The following is an 18,792-nucleotide window of genomic DNA, read 5'->3' on the forward strand; positions in this document are numbered from 1 at the left end:
CCCACAAGAATTAGAGGTTATAGCTCCTTCCATTCCAGCAGTTTGTGCATCTCTTCACTGATTGCAGTCACGCTTCGTGGACGGCAGAGATTTTAGGGGTAACTAAGACCCTAACTGCTGCATGAAGAAGAGTGGTTGGATGTGGAGGGGGACCCTAAAAGTACCTTGACTGACAAAAAGGGGTGCCTGGTAAGTTTGTGTCTTATTAGCCACCAGAGAAGCTGCATGGGAGTGAGACACCTCATACATGTCCTAACTGCCTGAGAAGAGCTTCAGTCAGAGCTTGCAAGCACCCGCAAGACCAAGCCGTGGGAAGCCAGGCTGTGTTATAGTTTTGGTGCTTATGGCACTACTTAAAAAGAAAGGAGAGGAAAACTGGAGCTCTTTTGATGTTGGAAATTGGAAGATGTCCAAGGACAGGTAAAAGGTTATTAGCTCAGGCGTGTTTTGTAGCTAGAGACTCGTGTATCTTGGGTCAAGGGGGCAAAATAGGAACCCAAGCCTTTTAAAAACAAACAAACAAAACCCAAAAAAGCACAGCTGTTCTTCAGTTTGTGTGTTTCAGACACCTTTTATTCATCATGAACACTAATGACATGAGATACTTTGAATTCAGAGTCTTTTAAATGCCAGGATGTGGGTATAATCAATGAGTTTTCTACATACTAGTCATTTATAAGCATCTAATGCTTTCATTTCACATCAGCCTCTGTATCAAATGAGTGAGATGTTACCCGGTTGCTTGACACCCACAATAAGGTCACTGGCAATGCTGAAGCTGGTTTGCAGTGCCTCAGCCAGCACACCCCATGACAAGGCCAGTAAACCTGCCCATTTACACACGCAGAGCATGTGTGTCCTGGTTTCGGCTGGGATAGAGTTAATTTTTTTCCTAGTAGCTGGTATAATGCTGTGTTTTGGATTTAGTTTGAGAATAATGTTGATAACACACTGATGTTTTAGTTGTTGCTAAGTAGTGCTTATGCTAGCCAAGGGCTTTTCAACTTCCCATGCTCTGCCAGAGAGAAGTTGGGAGGGGACACAGCTGGGACAGCTGACCCCAACTGACCAAAGGAATATTCCACACCATATAACGTCATGTTCGTCATACGAAGCTGGGGGAAGAAGAAAGAAGGGGGGCACATTTGGACTTACAGTGTTCGTCTTCCAAAGTAACCGTTACGTGTGATGGAGCCCTGCTTTCCTGGCGATGGCTGAACACCTGCCTGCCGATGGGAAGTGGTGAATGAATTCCTTGTTTTGCTTTGCTTGTGTGCGCGGCTTTTGCTTTACCTGTTAAACTGTCTGTATTTCAACCCACGAGTTTTCTGACATTTACCCTTCTGATTCTCTCCCCCATCCCACCGGGGGGAGTGAGCGAGCGGCTGGGTGGTGCTTAGTTGCTGGCTGGTGTTGCACCACGACAGTCCTTTTTGGTGACCAACATGGGGCTTGTTGTTCGAGATAACGACAGATTTGATTGGAATGTACTAGATCAGATTTATAGCTGTTACTGCTGTTTAGGTATTAATTGGCAGGCTCCTGTGCTTGCCATGGGGCTTGCTTGCCTTACTGTATATTAGAGTCTAGTGCTCGTTAGCGGCTGCTTTTTGCTTTCTCTGCTTGCTGTGCTGCTGATCACCTCACTGTGCTGTGCCTGGGAACAGCCTGATAACAGCAATGGGGATGCGCCTGGGCTGGATGGTGGCCAGGGCATCGCTGCTGTTTCTGTGCTGCTGTACGGGACAGGCTGGAACTCCAGTGTGAACTCGAGTTGAAGGGACTGTGACCTGTGCATGAGTCCTCGCGGGAGAGGACATTCCGAAGTGTCTGTGGCTGTGGATAAGCCCATGCCAGAGCAGGTATATCTCAAAGGGTCTGTGGCCATGGTTATGTCTGTGCATGCCGCAGCAGGTATACCTCTGAAGGGATTGTGGCCCAAGGATAAGTCCACACTGGAGAAGGTACACCTTGAAGCATCTGTGGCTGTGGATAAGTCCATGCTGCAGCAGGTACACCTTGAAGCATCAGTGGTTGTGCATGAGGTCATGCTGGAGCACCTCAAAGTGTGTGGCCATGGATAAGCCCATGACAGAGCAGGTACACCCCTGGAGGGACTGCAGCCATGAGTTGAGGCCATGCTGGAGCAGGTTTACTTCTGAAGAGTCTGTGGCTGTGGGTAAGGGCACGCTGGAGCAGGTCCATCTCTGAAGGCATTGTGGCCCATGGAGAAGGCCACACTGGAACAGGTGCACCTCAAAGCGACTGTGGCTGTGGGTAAGTCTATGCCGCAGCAGGTACACCCCTGGAGAGACTGTGGCTCATAGATGAGGCTCCACTTGGAGCAGGTACACTCTGAGGGACTGCAGTCTGTGGGTAAGTCCAAGCCGGAGCAGGGGCAAGGGGAGGAGTTCATTGCAATGTTAAACTCGATGGTCTGGTCCAAAGGAACCAGGGGTGGAGATTGTAATGGAAATACCTTTAAATTGTTGTAACCCGGGATTTGAGTTGCATGTAATGGGAATTACTGTAGCAGGAACCCCTTGTTGCTAGCCAGGCTAGGAGCAAGGGGAGGAGTTCATGGCAATGTTAAACCCTATAACCTGGCCCAAAGGGACCAGGGGTGGAGATTGTAATGGAAATACCTTTAAATTGTTGTAACCCATGATTTCAGTTGCATGTCATGGGAATTACTACAGCAGGAACCACCTGAACCAACGGAGGACAAGCAAGTGCAGCAGTGACCCCACCTGAGCTGGCCTTGGTGCCCGGTAACTCTGTGCGCACCCACACTCACTTGAGCTGAGAAAGGGAGGGCTGGCCCCTGAATGGACAGTGGTCTTGTGAAGGTTGGTGGCACTAAACGTACAGCTGCAGTGGCGATTATGAATTTAGCATTCTTTTAAAATATGCCCTTTTTTTCCTCCCTTGGATTAGGGACATAATATGTGTTTCGTATCACGCTCTATGGCTTTGATTATTTTTTTTGAGTGGGGCTGCTTACAGGGGGTTGAGGAAAGTACCTGCAATTAAGTTGGTTGGCTGGAGATTATATATACACATTTAGGAACTGATTTTCATGGCTTTGGTTTTACAGCCTTGCTAATAGTTAGTTAAAAACTGTTCTAGGTAAACAACTGTGTATGCCAGGCTTCCAGAAAGAATTGAGTTGTTCATTTCTCTCTCTTCCAAATTGGGGCATTTGAGTTAGGCCACATTTCTAATAACAAAATGGGGGTTTGAACATAATCGGACTTCACAGATGAGCTATTGCTCAGGCTTGAAGGTAACGCCACCATATTTTTGTTTCTTTACCTAACTGGTATTAAATGTAAAAACATAAATCCTTTTCAGTGGGAGAGGAGAAGGGGAGATGGTTTTCATTTGGCACAATTTCCTGTGAGACGTAGTTCTAAACAAGGCCCATATTTACACAAGACAACACAGTTTTACATGTACTAGTATATCCAGCACATTTTAAAATTGTTTAGCCAGCCCCGGGTATTAAATACCTTCACAATAAATGTGTTTAATAAAAGTAGATGAAGTTTGAAATAATTTTTGAATAATTTTACAGTAGAAACACCAGTTAAATCAACCCCATTGCAGTAATAAATGTCACAAAAACAATTAATTATACTTGCTTGCCACTGCAAAATCAATTGTGTAACTGTTCTTCTAAAACTGACTTTTACATTACTAAATCCTAAACACTACACTTCTGTAACTTGTCAGAATCAGGTTTTGGTTAATAGATATTTTCAGTGATGTAATGGGAACTTCTGGCATGGAGTCAGAATATAATGGACTGTGATTAATGTTTTAATAAGCACTTTTCTTCTACTTATGATGCAGCAGTGAAATGGTTTCCTGCTTAGATTGATAGAACAGCAGGTGTGCGTACATACTTTTTTTTTTAAGTAAGAATAAGTTTTTCAATTCTTCTGCTTGAAAATACTTAATGTTTTTCCTTGAGTCAAATGCTGCTGATTTGGGGTTTTCAGTTTGTTTGTTTTAAATCCAGCTATTGCTGATATTTGTCATTTGGAAGTGGACGGTGCCGTGGAAACCTTTACAGTACTGAAAATAATTGCTTTGCAAAAGAGGAAACTCATGAGTTTAAAAAATAGTTTTGATATATTGATGTTTTCTTCAGAGAAAGGATTTGTTTAAAAATAGTGTTAGAGTAATTCAAAAGTGTGCGAGAACAAAGTATGGTGTTGAAAATATTAGCAGGTTAGATTTATTATTTAAGTTGATGTAATACACTTGTTACATGCTTGGTTACTTTTGTACTGGAAGTGGTTGTGTTTTTCTATATTTTAAATATTTCTACCAAAAAAAAAGGTCTCTTTTAGTCACTCTTTTTAATGACCCATCAATCCAGATTTGTTGCAGGGATAGGTTTTTTGCTTAGGGATCCACTCAGCTGCTGCTGATGGAGAGATGGTGTTTCCTCTAAGATGCTGCTTAAGGTGAGCGCATTCTCTATCCTCTTAATGCCCTACTAATATCAAGTGGTGGTTGCTCACTTGCTCTTGGCTATTCCTCTGCGTAACTGCAGAGCACGAGGACTACCTTCTGTTGAAAAGAAAGTAGTCTCTTTTCTTTCCTTCTCCTCTGTCCTTGTAGGCTGGATAGTAGCAATGCATAGACCTGTGAGGAGGAGAAAGCAGAGGGCAAACCCTGTAGAAGAGGAGGTCCCATGTCTTGGCTATTGCTGGCATTAGTCCGCTAAGCATGTGTCCAGGCACCTCTGCTCTGTCATTACAAAAAGTCAGGTGAGCCTTTCTGGAAGGATAGAAAAGGTGCTGTGGTCCTGGCTCCAATGCTCTTCTCTCTTCTCTGGAGTCTGTTGACATTAATAGAGCTTCAAGATAACAGGTAGTTTCTCCACGTCTTTGTTCTTTCCCCCTAAACCTGGGAATCTTGCTGACATGTCTGTTCTCAGGAGCATCGACCCATGCTTTAATTTTTCCATGAACTTTGGAAAAAATGCAGATAACAGCATACTTGTGTTTTTAATATTTATTAAGAATTTCCCAAACAACCTCTATACCATGATTTTATGCCAACTCCGTGTTCTGGGGTAGCATCTGCCTTGCATAGAGAAGGTTACTTGTGTATTTCCTTTATTTGCTATCGCTGCATTTGTCTAGTTCTCCCTTAAAAAAATGCAGAAGGTGAGTTCTGGCTGCTATCTTTATTTCCTGACTCTCTTCCAGAATTCATGAGGAAATGCTCATGAATAAAGCCAAAAAAAATCTACACCTCTTCTCCCCTTCCTGTCATTAGAAGGTTCCCTCTCTCCTCCTCCTCTTTTCACATTTAGGCCCTGATGGATTGCGCAGACTTCTTGCTCTGTTGTCATTGATTCTGTTAATCGTCAAAAAGTATTCCAGAAATGAGAGAGAAGAGGAGGTCTGCACTCTGAGGCCTTCTCAAAACTTGGAAGGATAAAGGCTCTGCTGTTCCAGATTCTCTTCAGCACACAGTTAATTTTGGAATGAAAAGTCCCACAGATACAGAGTCTGCAAAAAATCTGAAATATGGAATGAAAATCTTACCTTTTTTAAATTTCTTATTCCGTGATGTTGGTGCATCCTGCTTTTTTTTTTTTCCTCAGCAGAAGAGAAGCAAGTATTGTTGGGAAAGTGTGAGTACAATAGGGGAGTTTGCTTTCAAGAGCCTGCTGTGGACGAGTGGTACTGTGCCTCGAGGAGTCTAGGCCATAGGATCCTCCTTCTTGATCTTTTGGTTTTGTCGAAGAGCAGTCACTGAAGTAACTATTTTTGTGAGGCTGCTCTCCCATTCTTGCTCACCCAGAAGTGATCTGTAGACTCCTTAGGTCTACCGAATTCAATCAATTCATCCAGCCCTTAAATCTGCTTGGAAAAACATGGACCAGCAGAAGAACGTATACAAGTGGTGTCCAATTCTACAAGCACCTGAGCAATCAATAGTGTTGTAACAGCTGGTACTGACCCTGGAGATGACAGCAATGATAATTCAGTGCAACTGCCCTCCTCACCGTTTTCATGAGGTCTCGCAGCCAGTGCTCGCAGCTAACGCCGCCAGACTCCTTCCCTGCCTTCTCCCAAGAGCTGTAGGAAGTTCATATGTTCCCTGACTTGTTTTTGGCTCTAGTGTCAAAATATTATTCTGAAAAATTCCCATTGAACTTGCTCGGGTGCTGAGGGCGGCAAGTTTAAAAATAAATAAAAGCTCAACATAGGTCCAGTTCTGCTCCTGGGCCTTGCACAGGGGATTTGTAGTGGCTTCAGTGGCAACAGAATTAGGCCTACAGAAGTGCCTTTAATGTTCCTGCCCTTGGGCAGTATGTGTGGATATACTTTCTTTTGCAACACAGTGGATGAACTGTGTGTGCTCACGGGCACTTTCGTATAATTGAGGAGTGTGCTCGACATGGCTCAGGGATGTTTGCAAATGGAGCAAAGGAATGTGGCTACCTGTATGACAGAGAGCCGTGGCACTGAAGCAATGTGCTAGTGCTGCAGGCTGTTTGTCGAGGTAATAGCTTGGCCGAGTTAGTAGGTATTTGGCTTTACTGGGAGCTACTGGCTGCTGGTTGACTTTCCTGTATTTCAAAACAGAAATGCTGAAAAACCATCTGGAACTATCTGCTAATATCAACTGCCCGTGTGTTCTACAGCAGCAGGTTTTACAGATTGAGAATTTACTGCCCTGAGAATTTAAGATCAGAAAAGAAAGGAAAATCAATGTCTTTTAATGCTATTTTTATCCTCTTAGAAAAATACTTTGTGAATGGGCATAGCAAATACGTGAGATTTAAGTGCTCATATATGGGTCTATTTCACGCCTTCCTCATGCACGTGCGCACCTCTTGTTTCCGTGGGAGTAGCGGAGCCATAATGGAGTTTAATTAAGTGTCAGCATCTGCCCAGCAGCCCTGCTGAGAGACGACAGGTGAGTACAGCAGGGCTCTAGTGTGGACCTCCGGAGAAGGAGCTGATTTCCCCACTATGTTGCTGTCTTTGGGTGAGCTTGGGAAGGCTAGTAGGGTCAGATTTCTGAAATCTATGGTAGTTATACATCTAAGCTCCTTATGGGCCTGTCCTTCGATTTTATTATTTCTTTTTTCTTCTTCCCTCTTTTTTTTTTTTTTTTTCCATTGATGCTTTGGTTCATTGTCTGAAAAATAGGATTATCTGTTTTGAAATATTAATTCTCAGGCACTGGGAAGTACTTGCTACTTAGAGTAGAGAGGACCACATAAGCTGGAATGGCTGGTGGAGGTGATAATACAGGCATTTTCAAAAATGGTGTTTTCAAAGAATAGTGCCTCCTCTATTTTGGGCTGCTTTGAAGGCTGGTTATTTGCAAGAAATCCCAGAGGTTTTGTTGACTCATGACTTACATTTTGGTTTTATTCAGCATTTTTTGCCCTTCCTGAGGGCTCCAACAGCTGAAACAGCATCATCTTGCCACACGGCAGTTTCAGCTGAGTCTGGTGTTTGAAATGGCAACACTGCTAAATGTTTCAGCTGCCAGTTTCCTTAAGAAAGCAAAAACAATATGAAAAGCAAGAAATACAAATAAAGGAGAGGCTTTAAAATACTTACGATGTAAAAAAAAAAAATCAAACTAAATAAAAAAGGTTCAGGAGACATGCTAAATTTAGCAAAATTTCTAGGAAAAAGACATCGAAATAAGCATGTGTGCTCCTTGAGTCCCTTCACCTTCTTTCCTCCCCCCTTTTCTCCAACCCACACATAAACTCATTGATTACATTTTCTCTTAATGAGCTGTTTCCAAAAATTTTGCTTTTCCTCTGGTAAAAGGTTTGGATGCTCCCAGAAGAATAGCTGCCACATGGTGAAGGTAAACGTAGTGGGGGGATGTACTTCCTTGCAAAGCGGTGAAGAAACTGCAGTGGTACCATTAGTTCTTCCAAGAAGAGGGTAGGAACTTAGGGCATCAAGACTAACTGCTTTGAGGGCATGCTGTGTGCACCCAGAAAGGCTGTAATTTCTACTGGAATGATTTTATTGATATATATGTTTGTGTGTGTACATATGTGTATATGCATATTCATTATATATAATTTTACATTTACAATGTAATAACTCCTTGTTGTTACCGCTGTCGTATTATTAGGTGTTTCTGTAGGTATATCAATGCACTGATTGTTTTAGCAACTACAGCTGAAGATAGGTGTTTTGCCCCAGAAGAGAGAAGCTAATGCTCAGAGAACTTCCTGCAGAAAAACAGGTTGAATACTGAATGGACAAAGGTAACATTTTCTAGAGCAACTAATTGAATGAAGAGTCTGTCTTGCTAGTTTTAATGAACTGTAGGCTCTGAATTGATTAAGAACACGTACTAGCTTAGGATAATCAGACTAGAGAAGGAAAGGTGCTGGAAACACGGCGTTAGTGTAAAAGGATGTATCGGCGCATGGGGCAGCGTGTGCTGTTTGGAAAGGTGCTTGCAGAGCCGCAGAGGAAGAGACTGTGCAGAGAGATGGATCAGATCTGATCCTACCACAGACTCTTCTATAGCCTTTGTTAAATCAGGTAGACTAAAATCCTCAAAGGCAGTTAAGCACCAAAATACCTTTGGAGTTTGGCTTCAGGCCAAATATGGAAATCCTTCTCTTTTTTTTTTTTTTTCTCCCCGTTCCCCTGCTTGATATTACTTTGTGTATGTATCCACCTCCTTAGCTACAGAAGTAACCAGAGCTGATGTTTTGTAAGTTGGCCACCATTAGCTCTATGTTGTTTCCAGTATTAATTAATTTATGTGGTGCTGTGTCTTGTGTGACCTGTGTTCTTTGCATGACCTTTGCTATTAAGCTGTCTCTAGTTGGAAGAAGTCCGTATGAGTAAGTGCTACAGATTAGCCTGAATAATTTATCTCTTTTCCCAGCCCCCTCAGATTTTTTGACAGCTGTGCATTTTACAAGGAGTGACTTTTATATTTTCTTTTAAATCGTAGATGAAAGTTGTTGAGTATCACTGGGATAAAATGAGATCCCTGCAGGGAAAATACCTCATCGGATGATGAATCCCCATTTACACTTATTTCTTGAAATCTGTCAGGGTAAATTGTGCTTTAAATATTTTTTGGTATAGCTCCTATGAAACTAATTTGAATGTGGTACTTTAAGAAAAAAAAATTACTGCCTGTTTTTGTTATAAACGTAAAGGTGAGCTTGATCTTTCCTTTTCATTGAGGTGACTCACTGAGGGATGTTTTAGTTCTTGGGGTGGAGAAATTTGAGACCAGTGTTGGTCAAACAAATCCGTAGGTCAGTGTGGGTGCATTAAATGGACAGAGCATATAGTGGGAGCTTTTGCACTCCAGTGGGATTAAAGGATAATAACTCTGATGCAAAAAGAGAACTAACTCAGGAAGAAGACCCATAGCATTCCTGTGGAAACCTCACCAAATCTTTTTTTCCTTGAAAAAATGGAATGTGCTTTTTGTACAAAAAGTCAGGAATTTGCATTGATACAGCTTTAACCCTCGTAAAGAGTTATAGGGAAGTTGTGTAAAGCTGCACTTGTGGTAAAGTGTGTGTGGGGGCTACGTTTGAGACGGCTTCTAGGGCAGCTTGGACTTGCGTGCGCTCCCGTGTGTGCTGGAATAGCACAGAGGTGGTCTGGGAAGAGCCGGCTCTGCTTCTCCTGTGGTATTTGCTGTTCTGTGGCTCCAGCTGATAGAACCTTTGTAGTACAAGAAGTTCTCAGTCATGAAGGGCATCTCATTAGCTCATAGTAGATTTATGTGCCAAAATATTATTTAAGTCTTTGAAAACCTCCTTAGCACTTGTGTGACAGATAGTGCAATACTTCCATGTAGCTACTTTAAAGTCAACTTATTAGAGTGCTTGTCCTACTGATGGGGGACATCAATACGGTCCTTTGCTCTCTTCCCTTAAATCACATCAGCAGTCTGTCGGATGTGATGCACTGTGCTTGACCAACTCACTAGAAATTATTAGCTTTATTTTAGTTAGTAAAGAAATTTTATTTGACCAAGCCCTGTTTCTCACCAGAATGTCAGAGTGCCTTTGGTGAGTAGAATATAGCTTTTTGCTTCAGAATAGATCCATGCCCAAATAAAAATGACTAGTTTTCTTCTGTGATATGCTCTTCCGTGCTGCTCAGGGACTTAAAAACTGAGAAGTATAGGTCCGCAGAGACCCTGACATTGCTTCCCAATTATGCATCCAGTGAGTGCTCCCAGTTCTTGGCTGCCATATGGAAGAGCTGGAGTACTGGTCCAGTTGCTTTTAATGGTCGATTACGAGGAAATGTATTTCGATAGAGGAGTTTTTTCAACACCTGCATTACCCACCATGCTGCTATGTATTAATTTACGTTTTAACTGAAGAACTGCATTAAGCACATTGTATGCATTATCTTTCTTTGCTCTGCTGCCTTTAATTAGGAGGTTTATACACTGATGTGCAACAAACACAAACATTAATTTGGGGCTAATGGGAAATAAGTTTGGACTTGAGTTACAGTGACCATAAAATGTGATGAGATCTGGCACTTGGTTTAATGATGCCAAAGGGTGGCATGACATGTAATCTAATGACATCCCATTGTACAGTGTTGCATAAAGCACTAATATTTTATGTAGTCTTAAAAAAAGAAAAAAGCTTGGTTATAACATTCAGTGCATGTTTGTGCACAAACATGCATCTACCTGTTTATGGCTGTATGTTAAAGCAGTGGCCCACACTGTTTCTTAAATTTCTTGTTACAGCAAGGAGTTTTTATATCTTAATAATATGAGAAATTAAGCAGTTCAAGAGCACAAAGCAGGAAAATTACCTTCTTTAATTTTCTACACGTTTATGGTGATTGAAGACTAAAGGAGTATCATAATGAAATAGCAAATTGCATGAAAGAAGTTAAACTTCAGTACAAAGATACACTGTATTTCAGTATTCTAGGGGAGTGTATCGTGTACAGACAATATAATAATCACTCACCTCTTGTCTTGCAGCTTTTTGACTTGATGTAGCCATGGAACTTCCCTTTAAAGCACGGTAATTTCTTTAAAACCCATTTGATCTGTCAAGTAGGTGTAGAAGCTTGTGTCAGACACAAAGAAGATAGCAGATTTGGCTCTGACAGATGATACAAATACAGTGAAGTTAATTGACTTCGCCAGGGGAGAAAATTCTTCTTTCCAATTATGTCAAATGCCAGACAACTTTTCAGAGGTGGGGAGGGAAACATGCCTAAACGACAATACTGACTGTTTTTCTAGTAGGTGCTTTCTGTGCTTTATTTTTATTTTTACTTTTTTTTTTTTTAATTTAAGCTTTCAGGGATAAAGTAATAAAATCAACTAGCTCAATTGCATCTTTGTTTTGGGATTCTCAGACCTCATAAATCCATTGCCCTTCTGTGGTCCTCTAGGATTTTCTGCCTATTTTTGTGAAGGTAGAATCTTGCAGGATACTCTGTGAGGCATTGAAGTCGTAGACTTTTTATTTTTCTGCCAATTTTAGCTGTTCTGCTTCTTTGACTTCATATTGGTATAACTTAAACCCTGTCAAAGTCAATGGGTTTCTGTCACATTCTAAGTTTTTTGTATTTGGAAGGCAAAGGAGAGAGGACTGGGCTTTTTGCTTTGTTCGTTAATCCCTGGTCAGGACTATAGCCTGTCTCATATATGAAGTTCTGTAGTTTTGTGTTCCAGCACCACATGATTCTTTTACAGAAATTTCCTGTCAGTGGAGAAGGAGCCAGCAAGGCTGTCATGGTGGGGGTTATTGTTTTGAGGAATAAAACTCCATTTTCTCCACTCTGACACCTTTTCCTCCCTCAGCTCAGTTTTTGGTTTTCGTTCGTGGGGTTTTCTACTGCAACTCACAATAAATATTATTGCCAAGAAATTATAAAGACAATAAAAAGGGATTGTTATAGGCAACTTTTTGTTCTATATCACCTGCTTCTGAGGTTGGGATGCGTGACAGAGCACAGTGGTGGGCAATACATGCACATGCATGTTTGTGTATGCACACATTTATACAATCAGTTAGCATCCCCAACAGGGTATCTGTATTACGATTAAAAGAGTCTATATCTCTATATATTAAAGTTCATCTCTAGTGAGACTGGGTAACCAGACTGCATTCCCTCTCTCCAGTAAGTACTACAGGTGGTCGCATGTTGCAACAGAACAAAGATAAAACTGTTCCAGCAGTTATTTTTTACAGGCTAGGAAGACCTGCCTGGCTGGCAAATGTTAGGTTTCTGTCCACTGGATGGGTTTCTTTCTCACTGGATGAGCCCTTTAAGTCATCAAGGCTGGGGATGGTTGCTTTTAATTATGGCTGCAAGGTGATGAGCATTTTTTGGGGAAGAAAGAACAAAAGAAATCACAACCCTGTCTTCAGGTTTTTTTCACAGTGAAGGTAGAATCTGCTTCCAATGTCCTTTTCTTTTGTAGCACAACTCTACTATATATAGCTGGCCTTTTTGGGACTTACTGTTCAGTAACTCTTAAGGTTTTTTCAAGAGTATGTTGGTAAATCTGACAGTGTTTATATTTTGTGTGGTTGGGGTTCTTGTTATTTATTGGTAGTGTTTGCTTTACAAAAGTGCCTAGGAACATATAACACAAGTCCATCGTACTAGACACTGTACAGTGATTTAGAGGTGTGTGGAGGAACAGTCCATGCCCCAAACTGCCTAGAAGTGGAGGATGCCGTCTTTAAAAGAAAAAAATTAAATAACACGCAACAGTAACAAACTAGCTCCTTTTTATTTCTCCTGCACTTGACTCTCCTCTTGCTAAATGTGGCAATACTATCAAAACTTTTCATTCTTTTGGCTTCTCCCTGTCAGTATAGCTGTTCCAGATCTTTCAGTGGCAAAGAACTCCATTCAGTTTGTGGATTCCAACTTTTTACTCATCCTTGCATCTGGTTTTGTTGCTTTAAAACCCAGATATTTTCAGATTGACACAATATTGATCACAGTTGCATTTGGTTAAATTTGAGGTTAGTTTACATGAGTCAATGATGAAATTTCATGTGACACTCTTTTGGACATCAGGCATTCATTATCTTTAAAATCATTTTCGAGAAACTTTATTCAGCCACTAAATGTACTTTTATTAAAACAAGCCCTTAGTATGCATAATTTAGATCACTAGAATCATGGTAAGTTTGTTTTTTCACATTTCTTGGAATGTGCTTTCAGTTTAGCTAAACAACATTCTATTTAGGGCATAATTTTAAGAATAATTTTTGTAATTCTGGCAGCAAATGCTGTAACATTATAATTATGCCATAAGCATTCAATGTTTTTCCATCATAAGCTGACTATAATCCCAGTTTTGGAATACAGCTTTCTTGTTGCTCTTGTTTCTTCAAGTGAAGGTGCAATTTTGTCCACAGAAATGATTTCTTAATAAAGTCCACCATTTGGGTTAGTTACATACTAAAGCAGTTCAGAAAGAAAAGTCTGTCTTTCCCTCTGAAGTCATAAATGATTTTTGAACTTTTCTTAAAGTAAATTCACTTTTAAGAATGAGTTAAGCCAGCAGATACTTTACAGAAACAGACTTGATTCTTGCATATATTAAAATATTGCTCTCATTTAACCATCTTAATTTAAAAATGGGAACTAGTTAAATCAATGCAATCTAGTGACGTTAACATACCTGTTGTGTTGTGGATTTTAAAGCAAAACAGGACCTAGTGGTATACCCCAGGGGTCAATATTGGGATCAGTTCTCTTCATTACTGCCTGGCTGATGGGAAAGAGTCCATGCTCAGCAAGTTTGCAGGCAATATAAAATTCAGAGGAGCAGCTCGTGCACCAGATGGTTGTGCTGCCCTTCAAAGGGACCTTGACAGGCTGGAGAAGTGGTCTGACGGCAACCTCGTGAAGCTCAAGAAAGAGAAATGCAAAGTCCTGCACCTGGGGAGGAATAACCCCATGCACCGGTGCAGGCTGGGGACCGACCGGCTGGAAAGCAGCTTTGCACAGAAGACCTTGGGGCACAACAAGTTGTCCATGAGCCAGCAATGTGTCCTTGTGGGAAAGAAGGCCAACAGCCTCTTGGGCTGCGTCAGGCAGAATGTTACCAGCAGGTCGAGGGAGGTGATCCTTCCTCTCTGCTCAGCACTGCTGAGACGCATCTGGAGTGCTGGCTCTAGTCCCGGGCTCCCCGGTGCAAGAGACATGGACACACTAGAGTGAGTAAGGACTTGGGCTGTCTGTCGTGTGAGGTGAGATTGAGGGAGCTGGAACTGTTTAATCTGGAGAAGAGAAGGCTCAGAGGGATCTTGTCAATGTGTGTTAATACCTGGGGGAGGGCAGGGAGTAAAAGGGACAGAGCCAGACTCTTCTCAGTGGTGCCCAGTGAGAGGACAAGAGGCAGTCGGACGAAACTGAAATATAGAGAATTCCGTTAAAACATGTTTACGGTGCGGGAGGTCAATCACTGGAACGGGTTGTCCAGAGAGTTTGTGAAGTCTTCCTTCTTGGAGATACTCAAAACTTGACTGGACACGGCCCTGAGCAACCTGCTTGAGCTGACCCTGCTTTGAGCAGGTGGACTGGATGGAATGGTCTCCAGATGTGCCTTCCAGCCTCAACGCTTCTCCGCTTTATGGCCTTTATGTCTGTCTGCTCTGACTCTGCATGACAAGATGATAAAATTTCATCAAATAATCTCAGAATCAAGATTCGTAAAATAACTCGTGTATAAAAAAGAGAGAGACTGTTTCTTTCAAATTGAGGACTTCTAAACCGGAATCCACTAGAAAGTGTCTCTTTGCCAGCAGGCTATCTTTATCATCTTAGTTACTTTTTGTAGAGGTCTCAGAGGTTGTCCATGAGGGTAGTCCACCAGTTTTTAAAGTGGTGTCTTAGATGCTGAGGCTTGAGTCGCCATCAGGTGTGGGCTTGCTAACATGAAATGAGTGGAGTTGCATTGGTGTAAGGCATGATGAGTAATACAGCTATAAGTCAACCTGAGGTTTCAAAGAGATGATCTAGTTTTAAATTGGCTTTCTGTTCATATATTGCCCTGTCAGTTATATACTTTCACTACTGAGTTTAAACATTTCAGGAAGAAACAAGTACTGAAATGAAAAGCTGCATCTGTTTGTAAAATAGAAGCAAATTGTCATATTGTCCTGCTGGTCTCACTGGTGTGGTCAGGCTCCCATGCGCTCCCTTTCCTGCTCCTGGGGAGGGACTGCTGAAGTGGAGGGAGCATGCTGGGTCTGACCGAGTACAGGTTTCCTTATGTTAAATGCCTTTCTCTAGTTCTTATTCAGGGTACAATACTGAACTTGGATAATGCCAACCAGATAATTAGTCCAATTGTCTGTAGCAAAGCGAATGGCATTTGCTGCTTTGTAGCAAAAAAGCAATAGCATTTCTTGTGCCTTTGATCTCTATAAAGTGCTCTGATGTGGTGAGATCATCTTGAGGAAGCACTAACAGGTCTTTCCTTGGATTTTGCGTTCAACTCAATGTAAAAGGAAGAAGGAAAAATGGAATTGAATATGTGCTTATTGTGATAATTCATTTCAGTCAACAATTAGCTTGTTTTTCAAAGTTGTTGTACAGGACTTGGTATTGGAATGGCATATTGGCGAATGACTTTTTCACTGAAAATTAATATGTCTGTCAGCTTTTCACTATGGGGCTAGTTTTGCTTTCCAGATCAGTAAGACTGCTGGCTTCCATTTCAAAACTAATTTTCTTTATCAGTGTATTTGCTTATCCATCTTGATAATCCTTCCAGTTACTGCTTTAGAAGATACGGGGAGGGGAGGAATACTTGTTCCCTGAAGGTTGCTGTAAACCAGTCATTGCTCGTATGATACTCGATGAATGAAATATTTCCATACACCATAAAACTTTATCTCAAAGAAAGTCTTGAGAAGTTAAAATAATGGTAAATATTCTGTAGACCAACTCTTGCAAGGGCTAAATAGCCTGGCCTTGATCCAGGAAGGCACTTAACAATGTGCTTAATTTTAAGCGCATTGAATATTCTTACTGGCATGAGTGAAAAATCAATGAGACTACTCACATGCTTAAAATAAGACATGTGCTTAAGTGTCTTTCTGGACCTCAGCCAGAGCGTTCAGCCTGCGAGATGGGCTGAATTCTAATTGTGGGCAAAAGCCAGTAGTGTTTCATTTTGCTTGTCTTGTGTGTTTCTGAAGAATTCATTGATATTGTCTGTGTTTATTTTAATTGGCCTCCATTTCCCATCTAAGCCCTACCAACTCCAAAGCTCTGGGAGTAAAATAGATGTGCAACTTAGGGCTGTCAAACAGCTTGTCAGGGATAGTACTTAGACTGTATATATTGCTATAGAGCAGGAACTGAACTTCAGAAAAGCTGGGAAAAGATGAGGTGAAACATGATTGTTTTCTTTGGTAGCCAAGGTTTTAATATAGAAAGAAAATGAAGAGGAGAGAAGAGAAGGGCTGGTGACATATCGCACCTTTTCAGTTAACATAGTTGCTTCTTAGGAAACATTAAAGAATGCAGACAGATGCATTAATAATCTGCTGGCAGTGGCTGTAGCCTTGGCAAGTAGGCTTTCCTACCTACTATTGATTTTTCCGACTCTCAGGCAGCAATTTGCAATGGGTGGCTTGATCCCTTGCCCTCAAAATGGGCAGTGAGATGAGTTGTCACGGCCAAAATAATTTTTACTTTCTAACCAATCCCTCCTGTTTCTTCAACAGCATCTTTTACTGCTTAGATGACAATTTCCACTGCTGACAACTGTGAATGATAAAATATGCTATATTTAAACACAAAAAGCCTCCATGTCTAGAAGTGCAAAATAACCCACCACAAGGCTACTGAGCTCTTCGCTGGCCCCAGCTACCCTTGTAGAACCCAGCCCTCAAGCGTTGTAAATCTGCAACATTACTGGTTGGCAAGTGTAAAAGCAGTGGAGCCACAGTGATCTAGAAGAAATCTTTGCTGTCAACTCTAACTTACTTGTCTAAGGAAATAGCGTGTTGTTTTCCCCCACCCCCTTTTATTTTTCAGCATCTAGACATTGCTTATCTTCTACTTCTCCTCTCTGTTTATGGCTTCCTCCTTACATCTGAAGTTGCCGTTTGCTTTCTTTTCTATCCAGGTTGTTAGAGCTCACGCAGCAAATTCTTCTTCATATGCTGTCTTTGAGTTGTGATTGCTGATATTTTTTCACTTACCTTTTTTTACTGGAAGTTAAATGTTTTGTTTCCTGATTTTAATTTGATGTAGACTAGATGAGAGAGAAGCTTAGAGTAGATGAAAATAGAGTGGCCAGACTAGAAGAAAATCAAGCATAAACACTTTGTAAAGGGTTAAATATGTAAAACTAGAAGAAACCAGTTGACACCATGGAATTTTCTATGTAATTACAAAAGTATCTCCTGAAAATGCATCTCCATGAAGGAGCAGCTGCCATTTTTAGGAGACCCCTTCCACAGTGAGTCTTGAGGAGTTTTCAGTGAGTTTTGCTTGTAGGTTGTTGGTTTTCTTTCAGCTGCAGAAATGTGCTTGCTATAGCACTCCAAGCTTGGTTTCAAGTATCTGTCAAGGTAACTAGCAGCATATGTTTTTATTGTTTACTTGCCCTAATGGCCATTTATTTCTTTAAACTGTGAATTCTTCTTTTACGTAAATGAAAGCTTCATAGAATCACTTGTCACATACAGAATTTCACCTGAATTGAATGAGAGGTGATTTAAGGTTCAAGTTTAGAAGGTGTATTCAGATTCAGGGATAGCCAATGATCTTTTAAACGGTGAAATGATGTGCGCTAAAGATATCAGAGCCAGAATTAGAACTGGAAGAGTGGATGGAAAATGGTATTTTATGGCTATTTTGCTTTCAACTGGTTTTCCCTTAGCTTTTTTGAAATGGGCTATCAAGCTTAAGTCTATGTCTATGAATGTATCTGTTTGCAGGTGTCTTCAATGTGACAGAGCCTTCTGCCACCTAGTGTTAATGTGAGTTCTCTCCTCAGCAGGATATCACAGATAATTTATTAAATGTCATTATTTATTAATGATAATCCTCCCCAGAATTGCTAGGCACTCTCTGTGAACGTTGGAAAATGCAGTTTCTGCACCAGAGGGTTTCAGAATCAATTCAATTGGTAGGCACAACTTCTTGGGATACATTTATTGAGGATGCAGTTTGCAAGGTGGGTCAAGTTTTTATACAAATAATCCATGGAGAAATTCAGTAACTGTGAATGTCACTCCTCTGTAACAACTCTGTTAGCACTTTTCTCCCCCAGGTGAAACTAAGGGATTCTGCCTAACTCGGCACACTTCTGCTTTGGTATCTGTGCTCCTGCTGGTTCAGGAAATTGTATTAGACTGAAAGCAGCAGAGAATAAAAATTAATTTAACAGAAATTATATAAAATAAAGAACGATTCCATTTAGACACTTAACTCATTGTCTTGTTGGAAGAGTAAAATGAAAATCTCCCATCATCACTGCTTTTTCTCCCTCTAGAAATTCCACCAGGGCACAATAGAGAAGGACAATAAAATCCAGAGAATTACATTCAGATTTCACAATAGAAATGTCAAACTGTTAAAATAGAAAAATAGGCTTAGAATGATACTTTATATTTAAGCCAAATAATAATAGCTCCTACCATATGTTGACTGACAGGAGGAAACTTCTTAGGATTGAAGGAGTGGTTTTTTTCCTTCATTCCCCTATAAAAATATTTTCAAGAGAACAGAGCAATTCTTTCCCCCTCTCCCCTCCACCTCTGTGAGCTGTCTT

The 18,792-nt window shown here is 41.1% G+C and overlaps 1 protein-coding gene across 7 annotated transcripts in view; it reads left to right on the forward strand.

Moving 5' to 3' along the window:
• MNAT1 (MNAT1 component of CDK activating kinase) overlaps positions 1-18,792 on the forward strand; it is a 129,015-nt gene that overhangs the window by 97,427 nt on the left and 12,796 nt on the right. Inside the window, exon 8 of one of the 7 annotated variants that reach the window (XM_075150872.1) lies at positions 11,005-11,047. The exons of the other annotated variants lie outside the window; for them this stretch is intronic. Within the exon in view, the coding sequence (XP_075006973.1) occupies positions 11,005-11,017 (13 nt within the window). The 3' untranslated portion in view covers positions 11,018-11,047. The remainder of the gene's footprint in view (positions 1-11,004; positions 11,048-18,792) is intronic. 7 annotated transcript variants of the gene reach the window in all.

The sequence above is a fragment of the Calonectris borealis genome, chromosome 5 (genome assembly GCF_964195595.1).
Source record: "Calonectris borealis chromosome 5, bCalBor7.hap1.2, whole genome shotgun sequence".
NCBI lineage: Eukaryota > Metazoa > Chordata > Aves > Procellariiformes > Procellariidae > Calonectris > Calonectris borealis.